This window comes from Ctenocephalides felis, unplaced genomic scaffold (genome assembly GCF_003426905.1).
Source record: "Ctenocephalides felis isolate EL2017-DRISC unplaced genomic scaffold, ASM342690v1 CF-g0.4_SCAFFOLD_02482, whole genome shotgun sequence".
Taxonomy (NCBI): Eukaryota; Metazoa; Arthropoda; class Insecta; order Siphonaptera; family Pulicidae; genus Ctenocephalides; species Ctenocephalides felis.
In genome coordinates, this window is record NW_020538636.1 from 98,502 (window position 1) to 126,264 (window position 27,763).

The 27,763-nt window shown below is 32.2% G+C and overlaps 1 protein-coding gene across 3 annotated transcripts in view; it reads left to right on the top strand.

The window, feature by feature from the left end:
* Nucleotides 1–27,397, top strand: part of LOC113380949 (nuclear receptor coactivator 3-like) — a 70,884-nt gene extending 43,487 nt beyond the window's left edge. The window contains exons 2-24 of one of the 3 annotated variants that reach the window (XM_026619968.1): nucleotides 13,052–13,174; nucleotides 13,854–13,998; nucleotides 14,138–14,314; nucleotides 14,419–14,751; nucleotides 14,827–15,070; nucleotides 15,182–15,464; nucleotides 15,560–15,732; nucleotides 15,806–16,683; nucleotides 16,786–16,872; nucleotides 16,959–17,117; nucleotides 17,200–17,523; nucleotides 17,602–17,768; nucleotides 17,841–17,944; nucleotides 18,068–18,273; nucleotides 18,396–18,506; nucleotides 18,618–18,796; nucleotides 18,879–19,015; nucleotides 19,124–19,272; nucleotides 19,405–19,726; nucleotides 20,761–20,904; nucleotides 22,746–23,030; nucleotides 24,343–24,407; nucleotides 26,430–27,397. In XM_026619968.1, coding sequence (XP_026475753.1) covers nucleotides 13,052–13,174; nucleotides 13,854–13,998; nucleotides 14,138–14,314; nucleotides 14,419–14,751; nucleotides 14,827–15,070; nucleotides 15,182–15,464; nucleotides 15,560–15,732; nucleotides 15,806–16,683; nucleotides 16,786–16,872; nucleotides 16,959–17,117; nucleotides 17,200–17,523; nucleotides 17,602–17,768; nucleotides 17,841–17,944; nucleotides 18,068–18,273; nucleotides 18,396–18,506; nucleotides 18,618–18,796; nucleotides 18,879–19,015; nucleotides 19,124–19,272; nucleotides 19,405–19,726; nucleotides 20,761–20,904; nucleotides 22,746–23,030; nucleotides 24,343–24,407; nucleotides 26,430–26,504 — 4,870 coding nt within the window. In that variant the 3' untranslated portion in view covers nucleotides 26,505–27,397. The remainder of the gene's footprint in view (nucleotides 1–13,051; nucleotides 13,175–13,853; nucleotides 13,999–14,137; nucleotides 14,315–14,418; nucleotides 14,752–14,826; nucleotides 15,071–15,181; nucleotides 15,465–15,559; nucleotides 15,733–15,805; nucleotides 16,684–16,785; nucleotides 16,873–16,958; nucleotides 17,118–17,199; nucleotides 17,524–17,601; nucleotides 17,769–17,840; nucleotides 17,945–18,067; nucleotides 18,274–18,395; nucleotides 18,507–18,617; nucleotides 18,797–18,878; nucleotides 19,016–19,123; nucleotides 19,273–19,404; nucleotides 19,727–20,760; nucleotides 20,905–22,745; nucleotides 23,031–24,342; nucleotides 24,408–26,429) is intronic. The other 2 variants (XM_026619969.1, XM_026619970.1) reach the window with 2 other exon arrangements.
* The last annotated feature ends 366 nt before the right edge of the window (nucleotides 27,398–27,763 follow it).

Below are 27,763 nucleotides of genomic sequence, written 5' to 3' on the forward strand. Positions count from 1 at the left end.
GGAGCAAAGAGTGCCGAAAATAGAAATCGAGTTTTTGAGAGAACGGAGCATCCGACTTGAATGATCTAAAAAACATTTAATGTAATGATTGGGAGTAGGGGTTATTAGTTTTTCGCAAAGGCAGGCTCAGCCATTTCGGAGATACAGAGCTAAATGTACAAAAAATGGCAGTTTTTAAGAGAACTAAGCATCCGATTCAATTGATTCAAGGAACTTTCTGCTTGTCTTAACAAAATAATTGATTTTGGAAGAAAAAATTTTTGTTTCTATTTTTTTTTTTTTTTTTTTTAATTTTTGTATATCGAAAATAATTCAGATTTTATTTTTAATTCTGACTATAGTTCTAATATACTTTAAACAAATAATTTCAACTCTGCAATTTTCAGTTTATAATACTTATAAATATAGACAATATTACAATATTTATAATAATCTATTTGAAAACATTCAATATTCCTCGAACATTTCGTTACGGTACTGGAAGTTCCAGCAATTTGCCTTAAGGCACGATGCCACCCACCCCACTAGTTTCTCTTTTGTTTTTATTGTATATGTATGTTACCATTTTAATACAACTTTGTGCTTGATAAAACGCAAAGTATCAAAACTTTTACCAGCTGTCCAACCAAACAGAAGTTTGTTAGTGTGCGTGTTCTAGTATTATAGCCCGACATGAAGGCGCCACTCATCCTGGACCTATCCTCCGCCGGTGACGCGCGAGTAGTTATGGCTCGTTGTCATACTGCTGCATACTGCCCTGATGCAGTTCTAAAAATGTGGTTCGAAACAGGGATATGATTTAGTATAATTAGCGGAATGTTGTTAATAAATAAATTCATGAATAGATAAAGGGTAATATTAGGTTGTCAAATATCTCCCTTCCGCTTGTTTGCTCTTGGTTTATAATACAAAAAGGCGGAAGGGAGATATTTGACAACCTTATATATAAGCCATAAAACCTAGCTTATAGAATTAAGGGGGTCTTCCTATGTGACGGCTTGTTTTTTAGGGATATTTTAGGATTTTTTTTCTACGACCAGTAAATATTTAGAGCTTCAAGTTTTTTATCATTTATTAACACATATTCGGACAGTATAAATATATAATTTCAGCTAAAAATATTCAGTCAAACTAAAGTTACAGCGCTCTGAACACCCCCGCCTCGAAAAAAAGAGCTCCCACTTCCTCCACGATTCCGGCTGATCGGCTTATCTGACCAAAAAAAAATAAACGGCGTTTTAATTTGTAGGCTTAAAAGCACGGAATGACCTATAATCAAATGAATATAAAAAAAATTGGATTTTTGATAGACATTTGAAATAAAAGTTTGCAAATTATGCGTTTTTTTTTTGTTTTTTTGCTATAAAAAAATTTCGATTGATAATAGTTCATTCCATGCGTTTAAATATATTGAGTGTGCCCTGTAAATTTCAAGTAATTCGGTCCAGCCGTTTCTGAGATACAATGGAGGAAAGTTTGAAAAACAGTTTTGAGAAAAACGCGTTTAAAGTTTCTAACTGCCAACTTAGCGCTCCGAACCGCTCTTTCTTTTACCTGATGTATCTTTAAAACGACTTCGAATTTTCTAAAATCGCTTTACTACCGTATTCTAGACATGTTAAGGGGAGCAATTTATGAAAAAAATCGATTTTTTCAACCCATCACATAGGAAGACCCCCTTAACATAGTTGTGATTGCTGGTATAATATAATATAAAAACTAATCATGACATCGTGCCTTAGGGCAAATTGCTAGAATGTTTTGACATTTCTAGCATTTTTGACATTGTTTTTAAACTTTTAATTTTTCTATATTTCAATTTTTTTTGAAGATTTAGATTTTTTTCAAAACAATCGCGATGCATTGCCGTTTTAGAGACGAAACATAGAAGCGTCGCGAAAAATTGTATCCGCACACACATACGAACACAAAAACGCACACACACACATACATCCATTTTTTTAAGCTATGCCAAAATGTTTGAAACGTGAAAATATATAAAAAAATATTTTCGATTGTTAGAAGTTAAAAATCGTTAATATTACTATGGTATTACTGACTTATCATTAGCTGGGCGTGAGTTTTTAAACAGAAATGTGGAAAATATAGTACTTTACTATTTAATAATGTATCGTGTTTTAGAGGTTAGGTAGTGTGACACGAGCCTATTTGCTTCAACGATGTGTTTCGTGTGCGCCATATACACGAGCTCAGCGACTATCGATACGTCTGAGCTGACCCACTGACCCCAATACGGCTCGCAGCCGAGAACGCAGCCTTATATGCGTGGACTGTGCGCGCGATTTTGCTTCACCACTAATAATGTTTTTGAATGTATTGGAATGGTCGGTGCACATATTCATTGTGTTACGTGTGTATTTTCGATGAAGCTAGCGATGATCGAATAAAGTAGTTTGCAAAAATTTACTATTTCTTTATGCAACTTTTATACACCTATTGTTATAAATATGTTGTTGGAAGAAAAATCGTTTTTGACATAGCACATCATGAACTATATATAAACTTTACTGTAGTGTTCTACAGTAACCTAATAAGGATAAAATCGTATTAAAAATAAATCATTGAAAAAATATGAAATTTAAAAATTATCAATGAAAAAATGTATAATCATAATTCTATTTAATTTATAAATATTCTCACATTTGTAACTGTAGAAAGATATAAACAGAAATTATAATTTTTATTATAAGATTAGAGCTGATATAGATTTTTCAAATATTTTGGCCGTATAACTGACAATGAGGGGCCGATTCTGTCCTAAAATGGACCTAAATTGAGCGATGTTATGTAGAGACTATGTTACGAAGCGCTTCTCATACAAAATGACACAAAATGTCAAAAAAAACAATGTTATTATAACTGCATCTTTGTGATGTGGTATAACATATGAGTGAATTTGCATTTTATGTGTTAAACGCCTGATCACAAAGCAAATCATGGGATTTTGACAGTATTTAGTACCATTTTGTATGAAAAACGATACGTCACATAGTCTCTACGTTACATTGCTCTATTGTTTTAAAACCAAGGTCACTAAGTTATAAAATCTCGCTTGCTACTCATTTATTTCTGTTATAATATCACCATTAAATTCACTCTTATAATACTTATCGCTCTTACAATGAACTTACAATTAAAACTGAATTCAGGTATATCTTTAGGAACACTTGAATATTCATCCAAATTACTCTATTATCAAAATTAAAAATATCGCACAATCTATAGAAAATGTAATAAATAATTTCATCCCATTTTAACCATTATAATGTCATTTGCCAGTATTATATCCATTATCAGTTGCGCATTTCATCAATGATGTTACTTAACAATTTCTTTTTTCGTTTGTTTGTTGCCCGTTGCACAAACGATTTGCAAATACTTATAATAATGCTTTTAATTTTGGGTTATTTTAAGACAATTGTTTTTAAACTTTGTCACTTTTTGTTACTCAATTTATGTACGTTATTATAATAAACAATAATCTGGATTGGTTGTAAAGGAAGAAAGAAAATTGGTTTGCCATTCAAATAGTGCCAGTTCGTTTCTGACCGTCGAAGGGAAAGGATCGATATGTTTATTGTGACAGAGCGTGTGCGTTTAGTGTAGTTAAAAATAAGTGATCAGTGTATGAGTGCAGGCAGAAATCTGCTAACATGTTTCCCGTCGGAGGGACCGGAGACACAGGTAGTAATCCTATCGTTGAAGCTCTGCGTGTGCTCAACGGGATGGATGTTTTACCAGACCCAAATGTGACAATGAATTACCCAAGCGGTTCAAATACAAACCTCGAAGTGATAAAAAATATTTCAGACACAATCACTCCTTCAACTTCTACTGAATATAATCATTCTAGCGAACCAAATGAAAATAACGGCTGGACCACAGTTCGGTCAAGACAAAAGCATCATAATGACAATTCTACAAATTCGAATAATAAAACCTCTAACCAGTACTGGTTAAGTCCGACTCCAATAAATAATTACTATGACGTATTGAATACACTACCTACGGATCCAAAACCGAATATACCACCTCCAACTCCACCAATTCATAAACCACCTCCTATATTTGTTCATGGAATAGATGATATAAAACCACTTACGACCTTACTTAATGAGCATGCTAAAGACCTATATCATTTAAAAATTGTGGGTATTAAACAAGTTCGCGTCCAAATGTTTGACTCTACAAATTACAACAAAATAATTAAACACCTAAAAGAGAGAGGCACTTTATTTCATTCTTATCAAGACAAAAATAATCGAACTTACAAAGTTGTCATAAGAAATCTTCATCATAGTACCGACATAGATGAATTAATTAAAGAAATCACCACACATAAACATAATGTAGTCAACTTATTCAACATTAAACATAGGGTCACAAAAGCTCCTCTCCATCTCTTTTTACTCGAAATTGAACAACAAGATAATAACAAAGAAATATTTAATATTGAGTATCTCAATAGAGTTAAAGTGGTTATAGAGCCTAAAAAACCAACAAAAGAGGTTGTCCAATGCTCCAGATGCCAACAATATGGTCACACAAAATATTATTGTAATCATATACCACGTTGCATTAAATGCGCCGACAAGCATCTTTCACGTGATTGCCTTTGGCGCGATCCGATAAACGAAAAAGTGAAATGCGTCAATTGTGGAGAAAATCATCCAGCAAATTATAAAGGCTGTAAAGTATATAAAGAAATAATTTCCCGAAAATATCCGCCTCTAAGACCGAGAATTATTCCATCGACGCGCTTGAATACCAATAATTTGACACGACCCAACTTCTCTTACGCACAAATGACTCGCTCCAACGAAGAATCTCAAGAAACACAACCGGAAAGTACCCACAATGCTATACCACCGAAAAGTACCCACAATGCTACACCACCGGAAAGTACCCACAATGCTATACCACCAGAAAGTGATATCTCTGAACTCAAAAACATGGTGAAATTCCTAGTTAACCAAATGAGCACTATGCTACATATACTAACATCCTTTGTAACAACTAAGATCCGTCCATGAATTATTTCATTAGAATAGCTGTATGGAACGCCAATGGGTTGGGAAATCATACCCAAGAAGTCGCCCATTTCCTTAATCTCCAAAAAATTGATATTTTATTAGTCTCGGAAACACACTTCACATCCAAAAGTTTTTTCAAAATCCCTTTCTACAGCTTTTACTCAACAAATCATCCCGATGGAACAGCCCATGGAGGTAGTGCTATACTAATAAGATCATCCATTAAACACTACATGGCTCAATCATATGCCGAAAACTTCTTACAAGCTACTAATATTGTAATAGATACTTCTATTGGTGCGCTAACAATTAGTGCTTTGTACTGTCCGCCTAAACATGTTGTGTCATCCCAACAATTTAACGAATATTTCAAAACATTAGGACCAAAATTTCTAACCGGAGGGGACTTTAACGCTAAACATCGCTCATGGGGTTCAAGACTAAATAGTCCAAGAGGTAATCAACTGTACGACGCCATTGCAGTTTATAGACTACAACATATATCTACAGGTGAACCAACATACTGGCCAACTGATCCATCCAAACACCCAGACCTCCTAGACTTCTGCGTATTCAAAGGGCTCTCAGCTGAGAACCTTAAAGCAGAATCGTCCCTTGACCTATCTTCTGATCATAGTCCGATTATCATTACATTCAGCACAAAGTTTAAGTTGCAGTCTAAAAACCCTTCTATAACCAATAAAAGAACAAACTGGGAACAATTTTGTAATTATATTGATGACAATCTACATTGTAATATTATGTTAAAAAGCAAAGATCACATAGACAAAGCATTGGAATCACTCAATAAAAACATCATTGACGCGGCTCTTACCTCTACGCCTCCACATGCTACTACAGAGCGAACTTTCTGCCCCCTTGAAGCAAAGAAGTTAATAGCCTATAAGAGAAAACTGCGTAGAAGATGGCATATCACTCACTTCCCTGGCGACAAAGAAAAGCTAAACAAGGTTACTCGAGAACTCAAGCAATACCTGTTTGAACTAAAAAATAAACACATGGAGTCATACTTGAGTAATCTGTCTATAGATGATCACTCTATCTGGAAAGCGACGAAAAATGTGAAGAGACCAATTACTTCTGTCTCACCTATCAAAAAGGACGATGGTTCGTGGGCTAGATCTGCGGAAGAAAAAGTGGTCACTTTTGCCAATCACTTAGAACAAATTTTTACGCCTTTTCCTTGCAACGTTTCAAATGACCAATTTATTCTTGACTACTTGAACGACGGCAACAGTACAGACAAACCGATACCAAAAATCAAACCTAGCGAAGTATGTGAAGAAATAAAAAACACTAAGTCTGGAAAATCCCCAGGCCACGATTGTATCACTTCCATATTATTGAAACACCTACCTAATAAAGGATTGAGGTATATAACAATTTTGTTCAATAGTATAATCCGTCTAAACTATTATCCATCCCAATGGAAACTGGCTAAAATAATCTTAATCCTAAAGCCAGGTAAAAATCCTATTGACGCAGCTTCCTACAGACCAATTAGCCTTTTATCATGCCTCTCAAAAGTCTTTGAAAAGATCATTCATAAAAGAATTAGCCATATACTGGAGGAGATAAATTTTCTGCCGAAACATCAATTTGGTTTCCAGAGAAAACACTCTACCATCGAACAAGTACACAGAGTCGCTGATTTCATATATAATGCCTTCCACCACAAAAAATATTGTTCAGCAGTCTTTTTGGATATTAGTCAAGCATTTGACAAAGTCTGGCACCAAGGCCTATTTTACAAACTGAAAAAGATATTGCCATATAATTACTACCTCCTGATAAAAGAATACTTGACTGAAAGAAAGTTTATTGTCAGCTATAAAGACGAGACTTCCAGCATCAGAAATATTTCCTCTGGAGTACCACAGGGTAGCGTCTTGGGACCACTGCTGTACATCATTTTTACCGCAGATATACCAGTAAATCCAAATACAATGATTGCCACCTTTGCCGATGATACGGGTATTTTAGCCCAACACGATGACCATATACTCGCATCCACAGTTTTACAGCAGCATATCAACCAGCTAGAAAATTGGCTAAATACCTGGAGAATAAAAGTTAACACCACTAAATCAGCGCACATTACTTTCACCCTCCGCCATAATTCGTGTCCCACAGTCACATTTAATAATGTGCCGGTACCTCAAACAAATGCAGTTAAGTATCTGGGGATCCACTTGGATCGGAGACTCACCTGGCGAGAACACATAATCAAGAAACGCCAGCAGCTTGAACTTACGCGCAGGCAACTATACTGGCTAATTGGCTGGAGATCGAAAGTTTCCATTGAAAACAAAATACTAATTTACAAAACTATTATCAAACCAATTTGGACTTACGGCTTGCAACTCTGGGGAGCGGCCAGCAAGTCAAATATTACAATTTTGCAGAGATTCCAGAATAAAATTTTAAAACAGATTGCAAACGCCCCAAATTATGTTCCTACCTGGCTGTTACATCGAGATCTGCGCATACGAACCATTGAGGAAGAGATTTTCCAGTATTGCACCAAATACAAGAACCGACTAACACATCATCCCAACCAATTGGCGAATGACCTGCTCAGACCAGTTCCACCTAAGCGACTTAAGAAACAAACTTGCAATGAAATACTACATAATATTAATTGAATATATAAATATATATAAATAAGTGTATTAAAAGAATATTTTATAATTATTAATTAAGACATTGTAATTAGAAGGAGCTATCAGTGGGTAGTTATCCTTCTCACGCCATTTTCCATAATTGTCAAAAATTTTAGCCTAATGTACATTGTATAGATTGCTATGATAAATAAACAAAAAAAAAAAAAAAAAAAATTCAAATAGTGCAGTGATATATAAGTAAATATATTTGTTCGAAGTGATAAAGGAATATGTAAACTTCTTGACCAAATATGAGTTGAAGTACAATAATTATGCTCATGATATATGATATTATTTTACATTAATCAATAACCGAAAGAATAATATATTATTTCTCACAATTGAGTGGATGAGTATAAGGCTTACAAATGATCTGGACATTATTACATAAATTAATTTTTCTTTAATAAATTATTATTAATTTAACATTTTTAATAAATAAATAAATTAATACATTTTTTAATTCAACATTTTCATTTAAATTAATTTAAACCTATCAATCTGAAATACATTTTCCCGCATGTTATTTATTTATTTCATTAAGAATGTTATAATTTTTCTGATGTATTTGAACTCTTATATGTTAATGCAATAAATTGTATTCTATATGAAGTACATTGTGTTGAAAACAAAAGAAACGAAAGCAAAATGAAGATTTTCAATATACATTATCATTGTGTATTGAGCATAATATTTAACAAAAAATATTTATTCAGTTTTATTTATTCAGAGATTAAGGAGAATGTAATCTATATAATGATGCGTGTTGCGTTCATTGCTTGTGATAGCATTCATTTTTATAGCAGATAAGGAAAAATTTGTTAGCAATTATTGGCTCATTGGCATAAAATTAAAATTATGAAAAAATGCGTATCCATATATTTTAACACTAGCTTATTTATTTAAATTAATACTTCGAAGGAGAAACTTAGAGAAAATGATGCTTGTTTTTTATAAAAAATCATATATTTGGTTCTTTATTATTCTAAATTTTTTATATAGTGTGTTGCTTTTTATTTTCTGATCATATTGAGCTGTATAATTATACCCTAATGGAAAAAGTGTGTCAGTAATGCAATCCTTTAACTACCGCCCTTGGTTCAAATAAGGAGTCTCTCAGTAGGCCGACTCCCATGGCTAGGAACCCCATGGTTAGCTTTAAGGGCAAGTGACACTATTGCAAATGCAATTTCGCTCGTGCTGTGTGCCACTTAAGTCCAACACCTTAGTATACACTATTTGAGGCTTATCCAGCTGCGTTTACGTGCACGAGAATGTTTTCGTGAAATCGTTTTATTATATTATACCGATATAGCTAAATTACCTAATAGCTAATATACTTTTTATTTCTAGTTGCTTTTTTTATAATAACTATATCTGATATAATTTTCTACTATATCAGAATATGTTGTATTACTATTATGTGCGGTAATTTTTATCAAAAATGAAATATATGCAAACAGAAAAATGATTTGTGATTTAACTCAAATGTATGAGTATGTGTAATGCGTTGGCTGCGGCATCATCCGCAACCTTTGGCATCATAGCGGCTGATAAAAACGCGGTGCAATGTCAGATGCGAAGGTTGACTCGCAGGTTGATAATAATAAAACATCAGCCTAGATCGCGAAAGACTGTTGTTTTCTTAAGTCTCCATAGTCAAAATACATTTATGATTGAATAAGATAAAAGTTTAAACTATATCTAAAATTATATAAATAAGTTCATGATAACTTGGATATTACTATGAGTAAATAAGACTCTTACAATTAGTAAATTTAATATGCTTTAGTCAATGTTCGTTAGAATCTGCTTTATATGTTAGAATTACCCTCCCATGTATGCGCATCTTAAATCATCTGCAGTTCTCCACAGGGCAATCCATAATGTACACGTTTCATATACGCAATATGTATCCGGACAAACCAACTATGGTTGCTCAAAGTACTTGAGGGCTGATGAAATTTAATTGATGACTTTTCAATAAAAGTATTTTTATCGCACACGTTTATTAGTTGTATAATCCGTTTCACAAAACCTGGGGCAGTCTTGTATTAGTGTTCGCGAAGAACTGATCTAATATTATTCACTGCAAAAAGATGATCTTATAACTTTTCCGTTACGATATTGATATGAAAGATTTTGGCGAAGACTATGTATCAATTAAATAATTAAAAATTATACATTTTTAAAAAATAAGATTTTAATAGTCAGTAGCTAATCATAGGGTCGGCAAATCTTATTATACGACTTGAACTCTCATGAATTGAGATTTTTTGAAGTTGCACACAATAGTGTTCGGTTGCAAGCAACAATACTAGCGCGGTGCTGTGCGGCAGAACAAGACCATGTTACTATGACGCAACCGTTACCGCAGCAACATCGCACATCATATACGCGACGCCGCCGCCGTAACCTAGAACCTGCCCCACACACTAACACATTTATGCAGCAATCATAGAGAATTGCACTGCTGGCCAGATGCAGGTTTTAGTTAACGATAGTGCACTTACTCTATATAATTCCCACAACCGCTTCAGTAACTATTGTTAACTATGCCATTATTTTTTCAAACGTTAATTGATAATTAAGTATATTTGAAATTATTTAACACTTGTTCAGTTTAATTTATGACATATGCATAGTTACTACAAATATAGTTTCAACATAATGATTAGCTTAATGATGGTTCATCAATATATCATTTTAAGAATGATAACGCTGATAGATATAAAATCAGAGTAATGCTATATTATCCACCTGCTCTTTACAACCTTACCTCAGTAAAATGCTAGAGAGCATATTACTGAGGTTGTATGTTGACTATCAAATATTTTGTTCTTCAAGCCGACAATACTTACATCAATGTTCTATAACACAATTTGACTACACCTGATGCATTTGGTTCGTTGATACGATAACTGTTTCTTGGCTTCGTAGTTGTAAGAATACGATGTTGTGCTATACTCTTTTATCATAATATGCAGACGTGCATGCACATATAATATAGCTAACAATACTACCGGCTCCGTAGAATGCTCTTCGTTTTATCTTATCTTTGCCATCTACTGTTTACTAGAAAAAAATCTGTTAATGAAATAGAATATTTTGGGAACAAAAATATAGCAATATAATATTGGCTTAGATGTCTACAGAAATCGGCTTCATTACAACTTCATTAATTTGAAATCAGATAAAAATCCCTTGATTTGTGAACGAATTCGTAGACAGACCGAGACGTTTCGTACAACTTTTTCCTATTTTTCTCATAATTCGGTTTGATTACGCTCAAGGGTTCCCGCAGTGCAGATTTTCTTGTTGTGACTACATTATATTAGTAACATCTCAGCAAGTCTATACGTTGGAACTTTGAAAAGAATTATCTTAATTAATATATGAATATGATGAAAAATCGCATAATTTATAAAACTATATATTTTATATTAATTTATAAAACTGGTTTATATTTTATTTTAGTATAATTATATTTAATTATTATATTTTCACCTAATTACTTCTAAGCATTATAAAAATATTTCCAAAGCGAATGCATTCATAAGAATTATGAAAATAGTAATAAATTATAATAGTATAATATAGAATTAGCAAGGATCATAGATTCGTTTTTAGTCTAAGTTTTTATCAAAACTGGACATTTTTGTGCGTCGTACAGATTCATGTGCGTTTGTTGAGGTAAAATTGTCAATTACGATACGTTCCAAATAGCGACATTAAAATCATTCTTTTATAGTTTCTTCTACGTGAATAATGAACATTAGAAATCTTGTCCTTGATGTACCGTCTCACAATGGGATGTATAAAATGATTATTATTAGAATTACATAACAATTCAAGCTAGCTGGATCCCAACCGCTGAAGAATAAGGCCCTTGGTTAATTGTATTATTTATATCTGCAACTTTTTTCATGTATTGCTCATACACATTGGTGACCTATTTAAGAAAAATCTAATTATTATCGAGAATTGAGAAATAAATTTTTATTTTATGTAGTACGTTGATGTATAATAAACGATAATATAAACTAGCTGTAAGTGGAATTCGGTCTTGAGGCAATTATGGCATCGTGCCTTAAGGCAAATTGCTGGAACTTCCCGCACCGTAACGAAATGTTCGAGGAATACTGAATGTTTTCAAATAGATTATTATAAATATTGTAACATTGTGTAATATTTATAAGAATTATATAAACCGAATTGCAGAGTTGAAATTATTTGTAAAGTATATTAGAACTATAGTCAAAATTAAAAATAAAATCTGAAATATTTTCGATATACAAAATACTAAAAAAAAAAAAAAAAAAAAAAAAAAAAAAAAATTGGAACAAATTTTTTTTTTCAAAATCAATTATTTTGTTAAGACAAGCAGAAAGTTCTTTGAATCATTTAAATCGGACGCTTAGTTCTCTCAAAAACTACCATTTTTTACATATTTAGCTCCGTATCTTTGAAATGGCTGGGCCTGCCTTTGCCAAAAAGTAATAAACACTTCTCCCAATCATTACTAATTGATTGTTTTTTAGATCATTCAAATCGGATACTCCGTTCGCTCAAAAATTCGATTTCTATTTTCTGCACTCTTTGCTCCGTATCTCCGAAACGGCTGGACCTGCCTTTGCCAAAAACTAATCAGCTCTTTTCCCAATCAATAGGAATCGAATGTTTTTTGAACCATTCAAATCGGTTGATCCGTGCGCCCTAAAACGTGACTGGAAATTTGTATCCACACATACATACACACACACACACACACACACACACACACACACATCCATTTTTTCTGAGGTATGCCAAAACGTTCAGAAACCTTCAAAACGTCGAGAAATGTAAAAATTTTCAATTCCGATTTTCGGCCCATTACAATAACTTACCCTACGGGAAGTTAATAAATGTATGTATTGTATTCTCATTGGCTGAATATATGTATTTAATATGTAACTAAAAATCTCGTTTTAGTAAATCAATATTCATTAAAATTAATGCAAGCGATTTTATTTCGAGAAGGAATTATTTTTATTCGCTTATCTACTATTTCTTATCATATCTTTGTGTTAACCTGTATACTTCATAAGATAGTTATCTTAGTTTATTTGATATGAGGAAGATTGGTTATTTTAACTTATTTTGATATTCTTGATCAATATTTCTCATGATAAGTCACAATACTAAATTTGTTGCGACATATTAAATACATATATTATTTATTAAACAGATTATTAAGTAATAATTACATTAGGCATTATTTATATTTTTCTCAATTGGTTTTTACATAAATTAATAAAAATATATTTCTAGGCTCGGCCCGTGTGAGCTGTCGCTGGACTGGACTCTGTCGGGGAAAATGAGCGGCGTGAGTCCGCTGCCGCCACACAACAAGAAAATACGACGCAAGACAGATGCTAAACCTCAATCACAAATGTATGCAATAAATTATTATCGATTTATTGAAAATATCGTTATTTTTTGAGATGTTGGTTGTTTTACATATAAACTATTCGAAATTGATATTTTAAATATTTGTATTTTGTTGTCAATGTGTTCAATGATTTGGCATTTTTGCAATAGTATCGCGGATCGCTTGTATAATGTGATTATTGATTGGATCGTCATTTAGCATTGTAATGCCACGTCTTTTTATAGAGTCATATATCTTAGAATGTTGATTCGTTGGCTAAAAACAGTCATTACGCCATTACGCCTGAAAAATTGAATAACTTTCACTTTTTCGTATATTTTTTGTTCCGTTATGCTTGAGACACCATACGTCTCGAAACTAAAGTGAAATTTTGTTTACTAAAACAATAAAATCCTGCGTTAAGTGTTCGTATTTTTATTTATGAAAAGGTAGAGTCACATTTGTTTCATTTTTTACAATAACTTATTTTTATTCATAATTTTTTGGATAATTTTCTATCTTAATATTAATATAATTAATTTAAGATTCAAACATTAAAAATGAATTAATATAGACAAAACTAGTATGAATCATTTAGTAATGGTTTCATATAGAAACCAAGTGGGATTAAGCCCAGAATTATGCTATGTTAAAATCTATATATATTTTTGTAGAAAATATTATTTATATTATAATTTTCAGAAATAAGAATAACAATGAGAAACGACGTAGAGAACTCGGCAACGAGTACATGGAACAGCTGGGGGATCTCCTACAGATCAATCTGAAGGAGATGTCCTCATGCAAACCGGATAAAGCAGCTATATTAAAAGAAGCTAGAGATACTGTAAGTATGACTATTTAATGTTCGCACGTGTAACGATGAATAATAACAGAAAATTGAACATTTTCATCTTCATTTTTAAACGGAATTATTTATGCAATTATTAGCGATGAAAATATTTTATGTCATCATGATCTTGTAGATCCGCAACATACTCGCTAAGCAGAACAACTGTTCTGTGTGCCCTATCGGCTGTGTGGACTCTGCATGCAGTCAACATCCCGTTCAACAAGGGGAAGTTTCTTCAACTGAAACCCAGGCCGTACTAGGCGCAGGCCACGCTGGAGCGCGCAATACTGAAATTGCCTCTGTTATCGAGGTATAATGACTTACACATTGTTAAATTACATTGTTCTATAACGGTTTGTAGTTGACCGAATGTGTAGTCAAAACACAGTTTAAATCATTATCATTTTTACGCAGTCGCTTCACCATTATACTGCCACGCTCGGGCTGGTTGTGCTTCAAATCAGTGCGGAGGGTCGCATCGAATGTGTAACCGAAAACATCTCCGACTTGATCCGCTGGACTCGCGCCGAACTCCAACACAAGAGCATTTACGATTACCTACATGAGAATGACCATGACAAATTACAACCGATATTGTGTAACTTATCAGCAGCAACAACACAATCAACGCTGTGGACGCATCAGTCAGCGCTAACAGACGGATCAACTAACCAGCAACAACAATCGTTGCAACAACAGCATTCGTTTAAGCCAAGGGCTATCCGCTCACGACTTTGGATCAAACCGGCAAGTTTTACCATACTCATATATTGCAATATTTACGAATTTAGAAAACTTTTTTAACTAATAAATATTACACAGGCATCGACCGGTGATGCAATGGAAGATCAGCATTCACGTTCGACCTACGAAGACGTGTTAATCACAGCTAGTCTGATCAAGACCGATACGGACGAAAACACAGGAACTGTAGGCACACCTTCAATGTTGTGCGTTATCCGGAGGCCGGACGACGAAAACAAACATCACGTTGCCGATAATACCCTAATGCCCCATACGTCCGAACATGTCACACTCAAATTGGATTTGTCCGGGAAAATAATCGGTTAGTAGTTTTCTTTAATGTTTCATATTATTATGCAATATTTTTAATTATAATGCTGCCTGCAATATGACTAATTATAATTTAGTTTTGATTTATCATTTGCAATTCTAGATACAGATTTTGCGGACCAAAACTTAAGAAATTCTTTATCTAAAGATGTGATAGGAAGATCTGTTCAAGAAATGTGTCACCCACAAGACGTTTATCAAATCAATAGTCATTTAAAAGATATTATGCAATCTTCAAATAATATGGCTCAATCACAACCTTATAGGTTGAAAGTAGGAACAGGGCCTGATGTTTATGTGCATGTTAAAGCGCAATCGCGATTGTTTAGATCGAATCCTACTACGAAAGACGGAGATTTCATTATGGTTACGCACACACTTCTATCGTAAGTTCATATATAACGCTCGGTTTTTTTAAATTTCTTTTTAATTTCAATATGAAATTTGTCTGCGAGAAATGTTATTTATATTTAAATTTCAGAGAAAACGAGATAGCAACACTAGAAGCAACAGGTAGTTTGATAACCCCATTGGCAGGTGGCAGTCACCATAACAATAATAATATTAATAATCATAGTGGTTTGGGTGGCCCACTTTTAGCCGCCACAGTAAACGGAACTCGAAATGGAGTCAGCTCGTCTTATGATGGAACAGGTGACACATAATGACTAAAATAGTTTTTTTAAAGAATGGACAAAACCTTAAATGAGCACTTATAATGTTTCAGAAGACGTATTTTTCAATTCAGACCTGAACGACTTTTTCCCGCACTCAACATGGCCCGAAATGGACCCCGTACCTACCTGGGACACGCGGCCCGATTCTCGTCAAAGTGTGACGCCTGTATCAACACCTACCCCTAGTGTTCCTGGATATAGTCCTGCAGCTGCACCCATATGTCCGTCGCCTCTGCACGCATACTCTGCTGGTGTCGCATCTCCGGTTACACATAACAAATCGTTTTCTAGTGGTAGCAGTTCGCAGCCAGGCGGTCATTCAAGCCCGTCTCCATTGTCTGCCCATTTTTCAACATCTGCAGCGACAGCTGGACATTCTAGTCCTTCACCACTGTCGAGTCATTTTAATCAAAATACGACAAGTCCTTCTCCAGCGGCCCAGAATCCTTCCACACCATCTGCACATCAATTTTCGAACGCGTTTTCTTTTGGTCAATGCGAATCTCCTTTTGGTATAGATCCACCACCGTCAGCTGACACTAAACCCGAAATAACTCCTGAAGTCAACAATCACGATTCTGAAAGACTTAGAAACCTATTAACCAATAAGAGATCACAATTGACAAATAATAACAGTAATACAAGCAGTAACATGATGCAAAAACACCTGTCAAATCAAAATCAACAAAAGTCTATGATGCATCAATCAAATAAGGATGGAAGCGATTTGCCGAGAAATTCTATGGATAAATCTGGTCATGAGAGTCAGGAGATCAAAAATAATAATCGAATACTAAAAGGATTGCTTAATCAAGAAGATGAAGAAGATAAATGTGATAACTCTTTACAGCAACCCCTATTACCACCTCCAAGACCTAGGGCGCAGCAAACACAGGATAATAAGAGTGGAAACCACATGTTATTAAGGGTGAGTATCTTATATCAAGTATTAGTTCTAAATTTTTATTCTAAAAAGAACAAACGTTGCTCATTATTTATTGAATTATGTTGCTAACATTCTATCTTTCAGTTATTAAATGAGAAAAGTGACGATGATGATCCAGATACTAAAGTTAATAGGAATAATAGTGAATTACGAACACAACTTCTTAAACAGGTATATGCTACTATATATGTATTTACATTCTTATTTACAAAGGGGTATTATAGGTTAGTTTTTAATATTGCTTTTTACTTTTATAGAATCATGATGATTCAAGTAAAAATACTAGTGATAATGATGAAGTTCTTAGTATTCTGGGTCTGCAGGGTCCTGCCAATGACAATTTTTCAAGACCACGGAAAAGACATTCGACTGATCCTGATGAACATGCAGTCACTAAGCGATCAACAGACTCACAAGTATGTTAACTTGTTAACTATATGCATATATAAATATTTATTTATATGTATATATTAAAACAAATGTGTTTCAATGTTGTAGGTTACGTCTACAGGTCGAAGCAAATTATGGGAAAATAATAAAATGTTAGCTTCGTTATTAGCTAATCCGCCTTCGGCTCCTACAAAACCCCTACCGAATCCTAATCCGGTTTTATCGAGGCCGTTTCCTCCGGATTCAGGACCGTCGAAAATCAATGCCAGGTTGAGTACGGCTTCACTTCCGCAACCAGCGGTACCCGTATCTCAGCAGCAGCAACAACAAAACCAAAGTCAGCATGGAAGCAATATGAGTGCGCAGCAACAACAACAACAGAATCAGTCGCGGCAAACGCATATGCAAAGGCATGGGGGATACTTGAATCAGGCGAGTAAAAAAATAAAATTGAGGATTAACTTTATATGCAATTTATCATAAGTTTTATTAATTTCATATTTTTTACAGATGTTGAGCAACAGTAGTAATGTCGATAACAATAACCAAATAAATCAACAACAAAATATGGTCAACAAAATGCAACAAAGGCAACAGCAGCAACAGCAAGTACAGTTTCATAATAATGAAGTTCCGCAATATGCAAGTCCGGCTGCAAATACAGGACCTGATTTCAGGTATATTTCGTTTTAAAAACAATAATGAACAGTAATAGTATGAATACTCAAATTTATAATCTTTTTAATTAGGTCTACTGGAGCTGAAACCTATGACTCATTATCTGATATTTTAGAAGTTTTGGATAGTCAAAATGAAACATCATCTTTTCTTACAAGTCTTATCGGATCAACAGGTAATTAAATTCACTTACTTGTTTTAACAGAAAATAAGTTATTATTTTTTGGTTTATTAAATTTTAAGCTACGTAATAATTGTTATAATTCCATATTCATAAATTTTAATTAAAAAATTTTAGGTGCCACAAATGTCAATAATCTAATGGGTCCCAGGCCGAATGTGGGCTTAGTGGATGGCGGAGGGGGTGGTTTGCACAACGCACAGCAGGCGATAAGTGAGATTCAGAAAAGTCTTATGCAATGTGAAACTGATGTGAATCATGTAGGATCACCAACAGTTTTACCTAATACTCCACCTGCATATCCAACAAATCAACCACAAATGGTATGGTACTTTTTTTCATAATCATCTTGTTTTAGTATCATGTAAACATGTTTTTATTTATATTTATAGGTATAGTAATTTAATTTTTTCAAAGTTTTGTTAAATCAAATTTGATTTTTCAGAATCAAAGCCAAACCAATTATTTACCACCGCCTGGTTACCCAGCCAGGACTGGACGATATCCAGCGCGATCTCCCGCTTATTCACAAAATTCCCAGCAATTTGCAATGCAGGTAGTTATTTTATTTGCTAATTATTTCATTCATTCATAATCATTTTAATTTATATTTGATCTATAATTTTATTTAGATTACAATATAATCTTTACACATTATTCTTTTCAGCGACAAAAAATGTTTAGTAACTTGCAACAAAATCATTTGCAAAGGTTGTTGCATCAACAAAAGCAACAGCAAATTGTGGTTCCTAGTAGTGCGACTGCTTCCCAGGATCCAATGCAAATTCCAGGTGGAATTGATTCTTTATTAAATAATACAGCTCCTCCTAATGTTACATTAACAAGGTAATAATATAAAACTAATGGATTTGAGAGTGATATGAAACTAGATTTTGAAGATTTACAATGAATGCTTTGTATTGAATAGGTCATCTGGAGTTCAACAAGAACCTCAATTATCACCTGGCTTTACTAGTGGCATGATATCTCCAGCCTCACAACTTTCACCAGGACAAAGGGTTATGCAATCTGGACCATTTAGTCCTCATACCTCACAATCCCAAGGTAAAATTTATTTATCTAAATCTAATTTTTAAACTATAATGAACTATTCAAAGTATAAAATATACTAAGATTAAAATAATTTCTATAAGACGTTTGATTTATTTGCAGGTTTTTCTAGCCAGGGAATTGTACAACAAGGAGCAACACATTCTACTCCTGCTTTTTGTAATACAACTTCTCAACAACAATGGTCTCAAGGATCTCAGGCACGGTTGTCAATGCAACAACAAAATCCTATGCTCAATGCACAACTTAATGTAAGTTTAACTTACTATTTTTTTTTTATATATGATTAAGTAATCATCGTGTAATCATATACAAAAGAAACTGTGTACGTATTATAAAGACTTTTTTATACCAATTACATAAAAATAACAAAAATTCTTCAGGCTGGCGGTGGCACGGCTAGTGCGGGCGGATATCAAGCAGCCGCCCGACAGCAGTTTGGAGCCCGTGGTCGGCTTCCATCACCTGTAAGTGCAGCGGCTGTTAACTCTCGGCAGAGCCCATTTCCTACGATGGAGGCGAGTTTTGCATCACCGTCAGATAGCCCAACAGCCGCTACATCTTCAGTAGCAACTGTTACTCAACATCAGAATGCCGTTTACCCAGGGCAGAATCACAGTAATCCAGCCACCGCTTACCAAAACGCTAATCAGATTAGACTGCAGAGGCAGGTCAGCGCGCCGATGGCAACGCAACATTTGCCAGGTCAGTTGTAGTATTTGTTGTGGTAGAGGCAACTTTTAATCCTATAGAATTTCCTGATTTTTGAAAACTTATATCCTAAATAAAAACTATATAATTTTGAGTTTGATGTATCAAGCACACGAATTGTTAGTTTGAAAAATATAATATATTAAGTGAATTTGAGGAAAGGAAAATCACTTACAGATTTTTTTCTGTTAATTAATATTATGTCTGATGTTTCGATATTTTGGCATGGCAGTTTGAAATCGGAATTCTTATCTGATCCTAATTTTGTTTCTACAAATAATAATCATTTATTATGCATTTGGAGAATTAGAAAAAAATGCTTCTTAGAAATTCTTTAATGAATATTATGTATTGTGATAAGCTTAAGATTTTAAGGATTATCATATTCTATGCCTGGATGAGTAGTATTAAAAAGTAGAAGTAATAGATGATACAAATTTTACTTACATGATATGTTTCTTATATTTTATTCAAATAGTGAATGACTAGCAATTTATTTAAGTAGAGTTGCATAACATAATTACGATTAGATATAAGAAAATGTTCATATTCAGTATGGCACAAATTGGAACTTGGTTGAGACAATCGTTTTACATTCCAACAATTATTTTGCTCTAATGTGTCCAATACTAATATGCACAAAATATATAAAAAGTATAATGATATTATTGCATTTTATAAAAAAATGCAGTGTTTTAATATGATAAATCATGATAACTCAGCAGTAAGCAATTGGCTAATATTTAGCTGATTTACTGTGTTTTTATTAATAGTTTATAATATATTGATATTTATAGAATGCAATAGTATCCACATTTATGTATATAAATATCTATTAATTAGTTAATAATTGTTTGTAAGTGGTAAGCATTTCGAGAAATGTCTTGAAAGGGTAATTATTTTTACTAGTATTTGAATTGTAAAGTTAAACATAAGTAATCACAAGAAAAAGCTAAATCATATCAATAGAGGTAAAAATGAAGATAAAGCTTTTAATATTTATATGATTATTGTATACAATGACACAGGTGGCGTGGGCTCGCCACGTTCGTACGGAACACAACACGATAATTATCCACCAAATTCGCCTCTGGCCTACGGGCCCCAGGATGGCCTCACGTACTATGACGCCATGGCGCGACAACGACAGCAACAATCTATGCCCAATAATGGTACTAAATTTGAAACCAGAAAAATATGAATCACAAGCAAAATATATCACTACTTTTTGTTTTGGATCGTTTCTGTTGGAGACGAGTGCGCACTTGCTATCTTTGATTTCATTCATTTCTTTGACTTCATTGTTCATATTTTATTTTAATGTTTATTAAGTATCTCTTACTATTTATTATAAAATTTGATAAGATTAAAATTAAACATTACATCCACTGTTAATTTGTTTTTTATCAGTACATCATCACACTTTTTGAATTGTTTATTATAGTTTCATATAGATTTCAGCAAAGTTCGCACTCGTTCTGCTATATTTTTCGGGATAATAATTATTTTAATTTTTTTCGTTTGTCTATTTTTTCATCTTTTCTTGAGTTTTGTCTCATCGTCTCATCTAAATCTCTAAACCTATCATTATATGTACTGCGTCATCTTGCACCTAAATGTCAACTCATATATGTAAAATAATTGTGAGGCCTCATTATTTTTATTTTCTTTATATTGAAAATATTTTCAATATGCATTAAAATCGTTTTCTTATATCATCTACAATTATTGTGACTAATTCTAACATAAATCATTTGTGATGTTCATTGTTTCATTGTGTTTTTAACAAATATGTGGCTATTTATTATTATAAATACTTAACTTGCGCACTTATAGGTTGCAAATAAAAAACGCACTTCTAGCTATTGTAAAGCCAAATAATAGGGTATTTATAAAAAAACATGTACTACTTAATATGCTATATCAATCATCTGTGAGTTTAATATTTTATTGTTGATATGGTTTTAATTGATTATTTTAATTTATTATATTAAAAGCATCAGCTTTGTAAAAATATTTTTGCGCCTGAGATATTTCATACTCTTATAACAATGACTATACAACTTCTAAAATTAATATTCAAGGAATGAAGAAAGTTATTACCGAATTGCTAAACGTATATGCTGGTTTTATGCGCTTTCTGGTGGCTCTAATCAAATTTGAAAAGTGTATATCTGCTGTAATTTTTACACACGATGCCGATTTTTAAAATTTCTGTGTTAAATTTTTTTTCAATATAAAATTTGTAGAAGGGTTATTAATTATAGCATGCTTAAACTGATGTCTCACTACATGAACTAGTTGGATTACGTTTTTAATATCATACACCAAATAAATTAATTTAATGAATAATCAGCAAAATGGAATAAATTAGACCATTTTTGGTTAGTATACTTTAATCTATATTAGTAACTATTATGTTTGTGTTTATTTAGTGCACGTCAATGCATTTAAGTGTTTAATATATGTATGTTAAGATTTGTATTTAATATTTTTTCATATTTTTTTGTTTATTTAATATGATATAATTCAAGATAATGTTTAAAAATACTGGCTTTAATGATTTATGTGTAAAATATTTTATATATTTAAATACGAAATAGGAATGTTTTTCATTATTTATCAGTTTAAGTTTAGAAAAAGAAGTGATACAAGATTAAAGATTTATAAATTAACACGAATTATTTTGATAAGAATTATCTTCATGAATATATTTCTATAGAATCAAATGGTTCATAAAATCACAATCGACATTATGTTGAAAATAATTTAAAAAGCAACTTTGTGGATGCTCTAGAACTTTGTCAATAATTTTCTTTTGACTTTTTTTTGGAAAGTTAATTAGAAGTTAAACAGTATTGTTAGTTAAAGTTGAACTTTATTCTTGTACGCGTTGTTAACTTATACCTTTACTACAGATTCTAATTAATATTGAATTTACTTGTTTGATAATATTCTTTATCATTCTTATATTACTTCAAAATCTTATATTCAATAATAAATTATTTTTTAGGGGGTAATAATGGCATGAACACAACTTCGGAATATGTTCGACAAGAGTTGCGAGCAGTAGTCGGGGCGCGGACAGGTGGTAGGCCAGGTTCGCAGGGTTCCAGTCAACATCAACAAGTCCAGCAGCAACAACAACAAATGGCCATGAGTCCCATGGGGATTGGTCAAATGAACCCCATGGGACTCACGAATCTGAATACAGGTCAGATGGGTGGAATGATGCAGTCATCGATCATGCAATCTCCGTCAGATTTGGACGCGTTAGGTCTAGGTTTCGATACCCACGGTATGTTTCTAATACTTCTTAATTTGTACATTGTATGTTGTTGTTTTCATATATTTTCTATTTCTCATATATTGCCGGCACTAATTAATAATATTCGAATTAAATTGGATGCTTTAACAAAATGTGTTTCAGCTGGCAATATTATAGAACTATCAAATATATGATTATTTAATTGCAGTTTTTCATTGCTATGCTCCGGGTTGTTTGACTGAATATATAAATAAATGTAAATGGACGCTGATTCTCAAATGTAATTTGTAATCATTGCATGTTGATTCAGAGCTTCCTTGCAAGTGAAATTAAAAGTTTTATGTGCACTTTAAAATATTATAACATTGCAATAATTAATATATTGCTCTAATTATATTGTGGAAGCAGAATTTCTATAAAATCTTCGAATTAGTTTCACGTTTTTTTAAATAGCTGCACAAAATTAAACTTCTTATTACAAAATGTTATTCATATTGAATGAATTTGTGTAAATATTGAACGTTGTAAACATCGGTTTATATATTTTTTCTGCGATTGTTGTAAAATTACTAATGGACATGAAAACTACGAAGTTGAATATTATATTAATATTAAGTATTTCTGAAAAACATTTGAGAATCAATGTAAGTGTATATGAAACAAAATGTTGCTAAGATCGCATTGCTCCTTTTAATAATGGGGATATTATAATAAATACATTGCACTTAATATAAATGCACCATCATTTATGAGATTTCAAAAATACACATAATATTTAAATAATTCAATTATATGTTTGGTAGGAAAAGGGGTGTACATTGTGTGTTACTAACCATTGGGATTAGATTTGTAAATTTGCAATTTAATTGCCACAACCAAAACTTAATTTTCATTATATTGAATATAATTGTCTGCTCAAGACAATGCGATCTATTGCTTTACAGTTGAAATTTATAATATTGGCTTATTTTTGAAGATTTGAAAGAATTTACCAGAGATGATGGTATTGATGAAGCTTTTATCGATTATATTATATTTTGATTGCTGAATATAATTACATATATGACATCAACTCAATCTGTTACGAAATAGATTTGTTATTCCTGAACAGTGATTCCATACAAATCTGAGTTTGAGGAGAAATCAAAGTTATATAAATAGCATCGTTAGTAATTAAAAATGCCTAATTCGTGAAAGAACAGAGTTGGTAACATCGCATTTTTTATATTATTTTAAAAGAATGCAAAAAATTAACAAGTAGATTTTAAATCGTATTGAAGTGTTTTTATAGGAAGTAATGTTTGTAATGTAACCGCGGTTTTTGGGTTGTGTTATTTGTCAGGTGCCGACGGCAAGCTGTGGTCGCCCGACTTGTCTGACGCGCCAGCCACCTCGCCACCTCTGAGGGTAAGCGCGCAACGTAATTGAAAAACAAGTTTAAATAGTATAATCAATATATGATTTTAAAGCAAGTATTTTGATGAACAAGATTGAGCATTGTGGCTGCAGATATTTGTCGAATTATTCCTTAAAAATCTTAGGGCGCTAAGCATTCGAATATTTTAATTTTATATATTTAATTTATAATTTATTCGAATAGTGTAATCGCTCACTAAAAGTCAAATTTTTCTCTAAGAATTTAGCTGATTGTATAAACATAATTATAATTAGGCGTAATTCTAATAGTATTTCTTAATATTAATCTGTTGTGAATATTCTTCAATCTTGATTGAAACTACTGATTTTGCCAATGAATATATTGTAGTTGGATATATTGTTATAAATTTACTCGGATGCATATATCGTCATTCATAACTTCGAAGAAATATTCTTGGTCACATGCAAATCTTGTATATTTAAATAGTTTATTACGTATTATTGATATCGATTATTTTCTGATAGTAGTATTTTGCCAAACGTATAATGAGTACAATCTTATTTGATTATCTTTAGTTTTGGAATATTTCTGCCTTTTATTTTGAATATTTTCATTGCACGCTGTATGAATTTATTGTTGGTATATTGTGTTTGTATGCGGTAATTGTTATTAGCATATAGTGGTATGGTATATAATATATGTTGCATGTTCTATTTTTATTTATATATTATATTTGATACTGTTATATTACCCAGAATATAAAATGTTTTAATATGGAATTGTATTGCCACAACATTTTCAGAAAATTACGTTTTACATTTAAATTTGTACAAGATTGCAAAAATATGCACTTGCATCTATACGTTATTCATTTATACATATAAAACGAGTATTTAGACAAATCTTTATCTAAATATTTCTTAATTGATAAGGCATTTATCGAATTCAGTTCATGGCATATATACACAATCCTAAGTGATCAAAATATTAGTGAATATTTTTGACATGTCCATCTTTGTTATGTATTTTCAATTTTATCGTGTTATAGCGCATATAATATAATAATAATATTATCCAATACGTTTCCTGACTTTTATATTTGTCCAATGGGTTTAATCATAATATTTTCAATTCATAAGATCGGTGATCTTCAAGAAGTTCATTTATGAGTTTGGATTACAATTAATGTTCCCAGGATGATTAAGCTCTCATTGATTTTGAAAAAGGCATCAAATGTTTATATAGAGTTCCTTCGCATACAATAATTTGAATTTTGCTCAAAAGCTACTGTTAGAATTCATATAAATTTATATTAAACAATTGTATAGTTCTTGCTTATTTTAACACTGCATATTTGTTATTAACTGCTTTAAGCTTTTATAAAAGTGAAAGCTGTAATAATATCACAGCATATACTAACATATTACTAAATGTACACAGGTTATAATTTTTGACAATATTTATGTAGGGTTTTTTTGAGGACAAAATTTTGAACTTGACTGAGTTAAACACCGTTGGAATAATTTTTATGCATATAAATTTCATGTTAAAATTTTCATAAAGGACTAGGATTGTTGAAACTAAATTTAAGATCAGCTATTATTGTTTCAGAATGGAGTTAGAATTTTTGTTCTTCTTATTCAATATGTAATTTGTATGTGAAATTTAAAGTTATGTTTTGTATTTAAATCTTGACGTATTTTATTTATACATATTAAATTTGTTTATTAGTTTTAAAAATAAGCTAATTCGTAGTGTAATGATATTAGAGTAGTTAAGTTTTTTAATGAGTTTAGTAGAATGATAAATTTTTTCGTTTCGTAAGATTTTTTTGTTACAGCGACCTAGTCTTTTCTACACGCTGTTATCGGTTTCGAACTAATTTTAATTTATAGATATTTTGAGTATGAGATTATGTTTTTTAAAGAAATTTAACCTGGTGTAACGATGGATTGCTATCTCATGCTTCTTTATTCTTGTAGAGTAATAACATTTACAATAAATCTTAGCAGGAAGTTAATTATCGAATTACTAATGAATGGATTTTGCAGACTACTACGGAGGAGGGGGCGCAAACCGGTGACCAGAAGGAGTCGTCACTTTTACAGAAATTACTTTCTGAGTGAAGTAAAAGCGGCTCCTGACCTGTATCGGCGCACTGTTACATGATGTAACAGTGGTCGCCGTTTCGTGCTGTTGTTATTCGCGTCACCGTTCCTCGGGCCCGCACACTTTTGGGACTAGTAATTGTTTATTGTTGTTATCTTCAAACATTGTTGTGTGTTTTTCTGATTATACTTTGTTTTTGTGACGGGATATTTGTATTGGTTACAAAAAACAACTAAATGTGAGTCCGGACAGGGTTTGGTGCGGTGCGCGATCTTTGTTTAAAATGTGATATGTGAATGAAACTGAAGAAAAAAAAAATAAAAAAAAATGTAAAGCAAAAAATAAAAAGGAATAATATTTGTACAGAGATAAAACGGCTGGTGCTAAGTTACAAAACTATTGAAGTATGGATTTAAAATTATTACTAGAGATATATTTATATAGATTTTAGTCTTAGGGTATGTAATGTTTGTATGCACGTATATGTATATATGTGTAAAAAATGATGTTCTTTATTGAAGTTTATGCATGTATGTATATATGTCTATACATTTATATAATGAGGAAAAATACTACAACACAAAAAATTATTGAGAGTTATACTTAGAAATAATCTACATAGGTACCTCAGTGTTTATAAGACAAAAGTAAGTGGTTGGGTTAGAAAGTCGAGGCTTGTGGAACTACGTGGGGTTATTTCAAAATAAATATTTTCAATATATGTGTCGGGGTCCAAGTATACTCCGTTGTAAATGTATAAATAAAACAGGCCGACCCAACTTAAGAATTTTCTGGAAATAGATATTTAAACATTAGTTGACAAAACACGTTTTACTGAAATCAGAGTACATAACTTCAAGTGCATTAATATCGCTTATTCTACTTCAAAACAAAGTATTTTAAATATATTACAAAATAGATCACATTTAATAAATATACATAGTATTTTAAAATAAAACAAATATAAAATATATTCAATATTTACTTAACGATAATAATAATGAATACTAAATATAACTATTCGCGTTTCTCAATAGCTTCGTTTCTAAAAAACACTGCCACTTTTATTTTTATTTGAGTTGTCACTCAAAAGTTTGGTAAAAATATTGTAATACTTTGTCCTTTTCCTTCATTCATTCAATATTGAGGTAACTGACTAATAACAGAGGCTTTTCATACTTAATACTTAAGGATTGTATGCATTTTGCAAATAGTAGTTTTGTGATTTACACTTTTTCCTATTTCTAAGGATCTCTTGGCAATTTTGACGTATGCC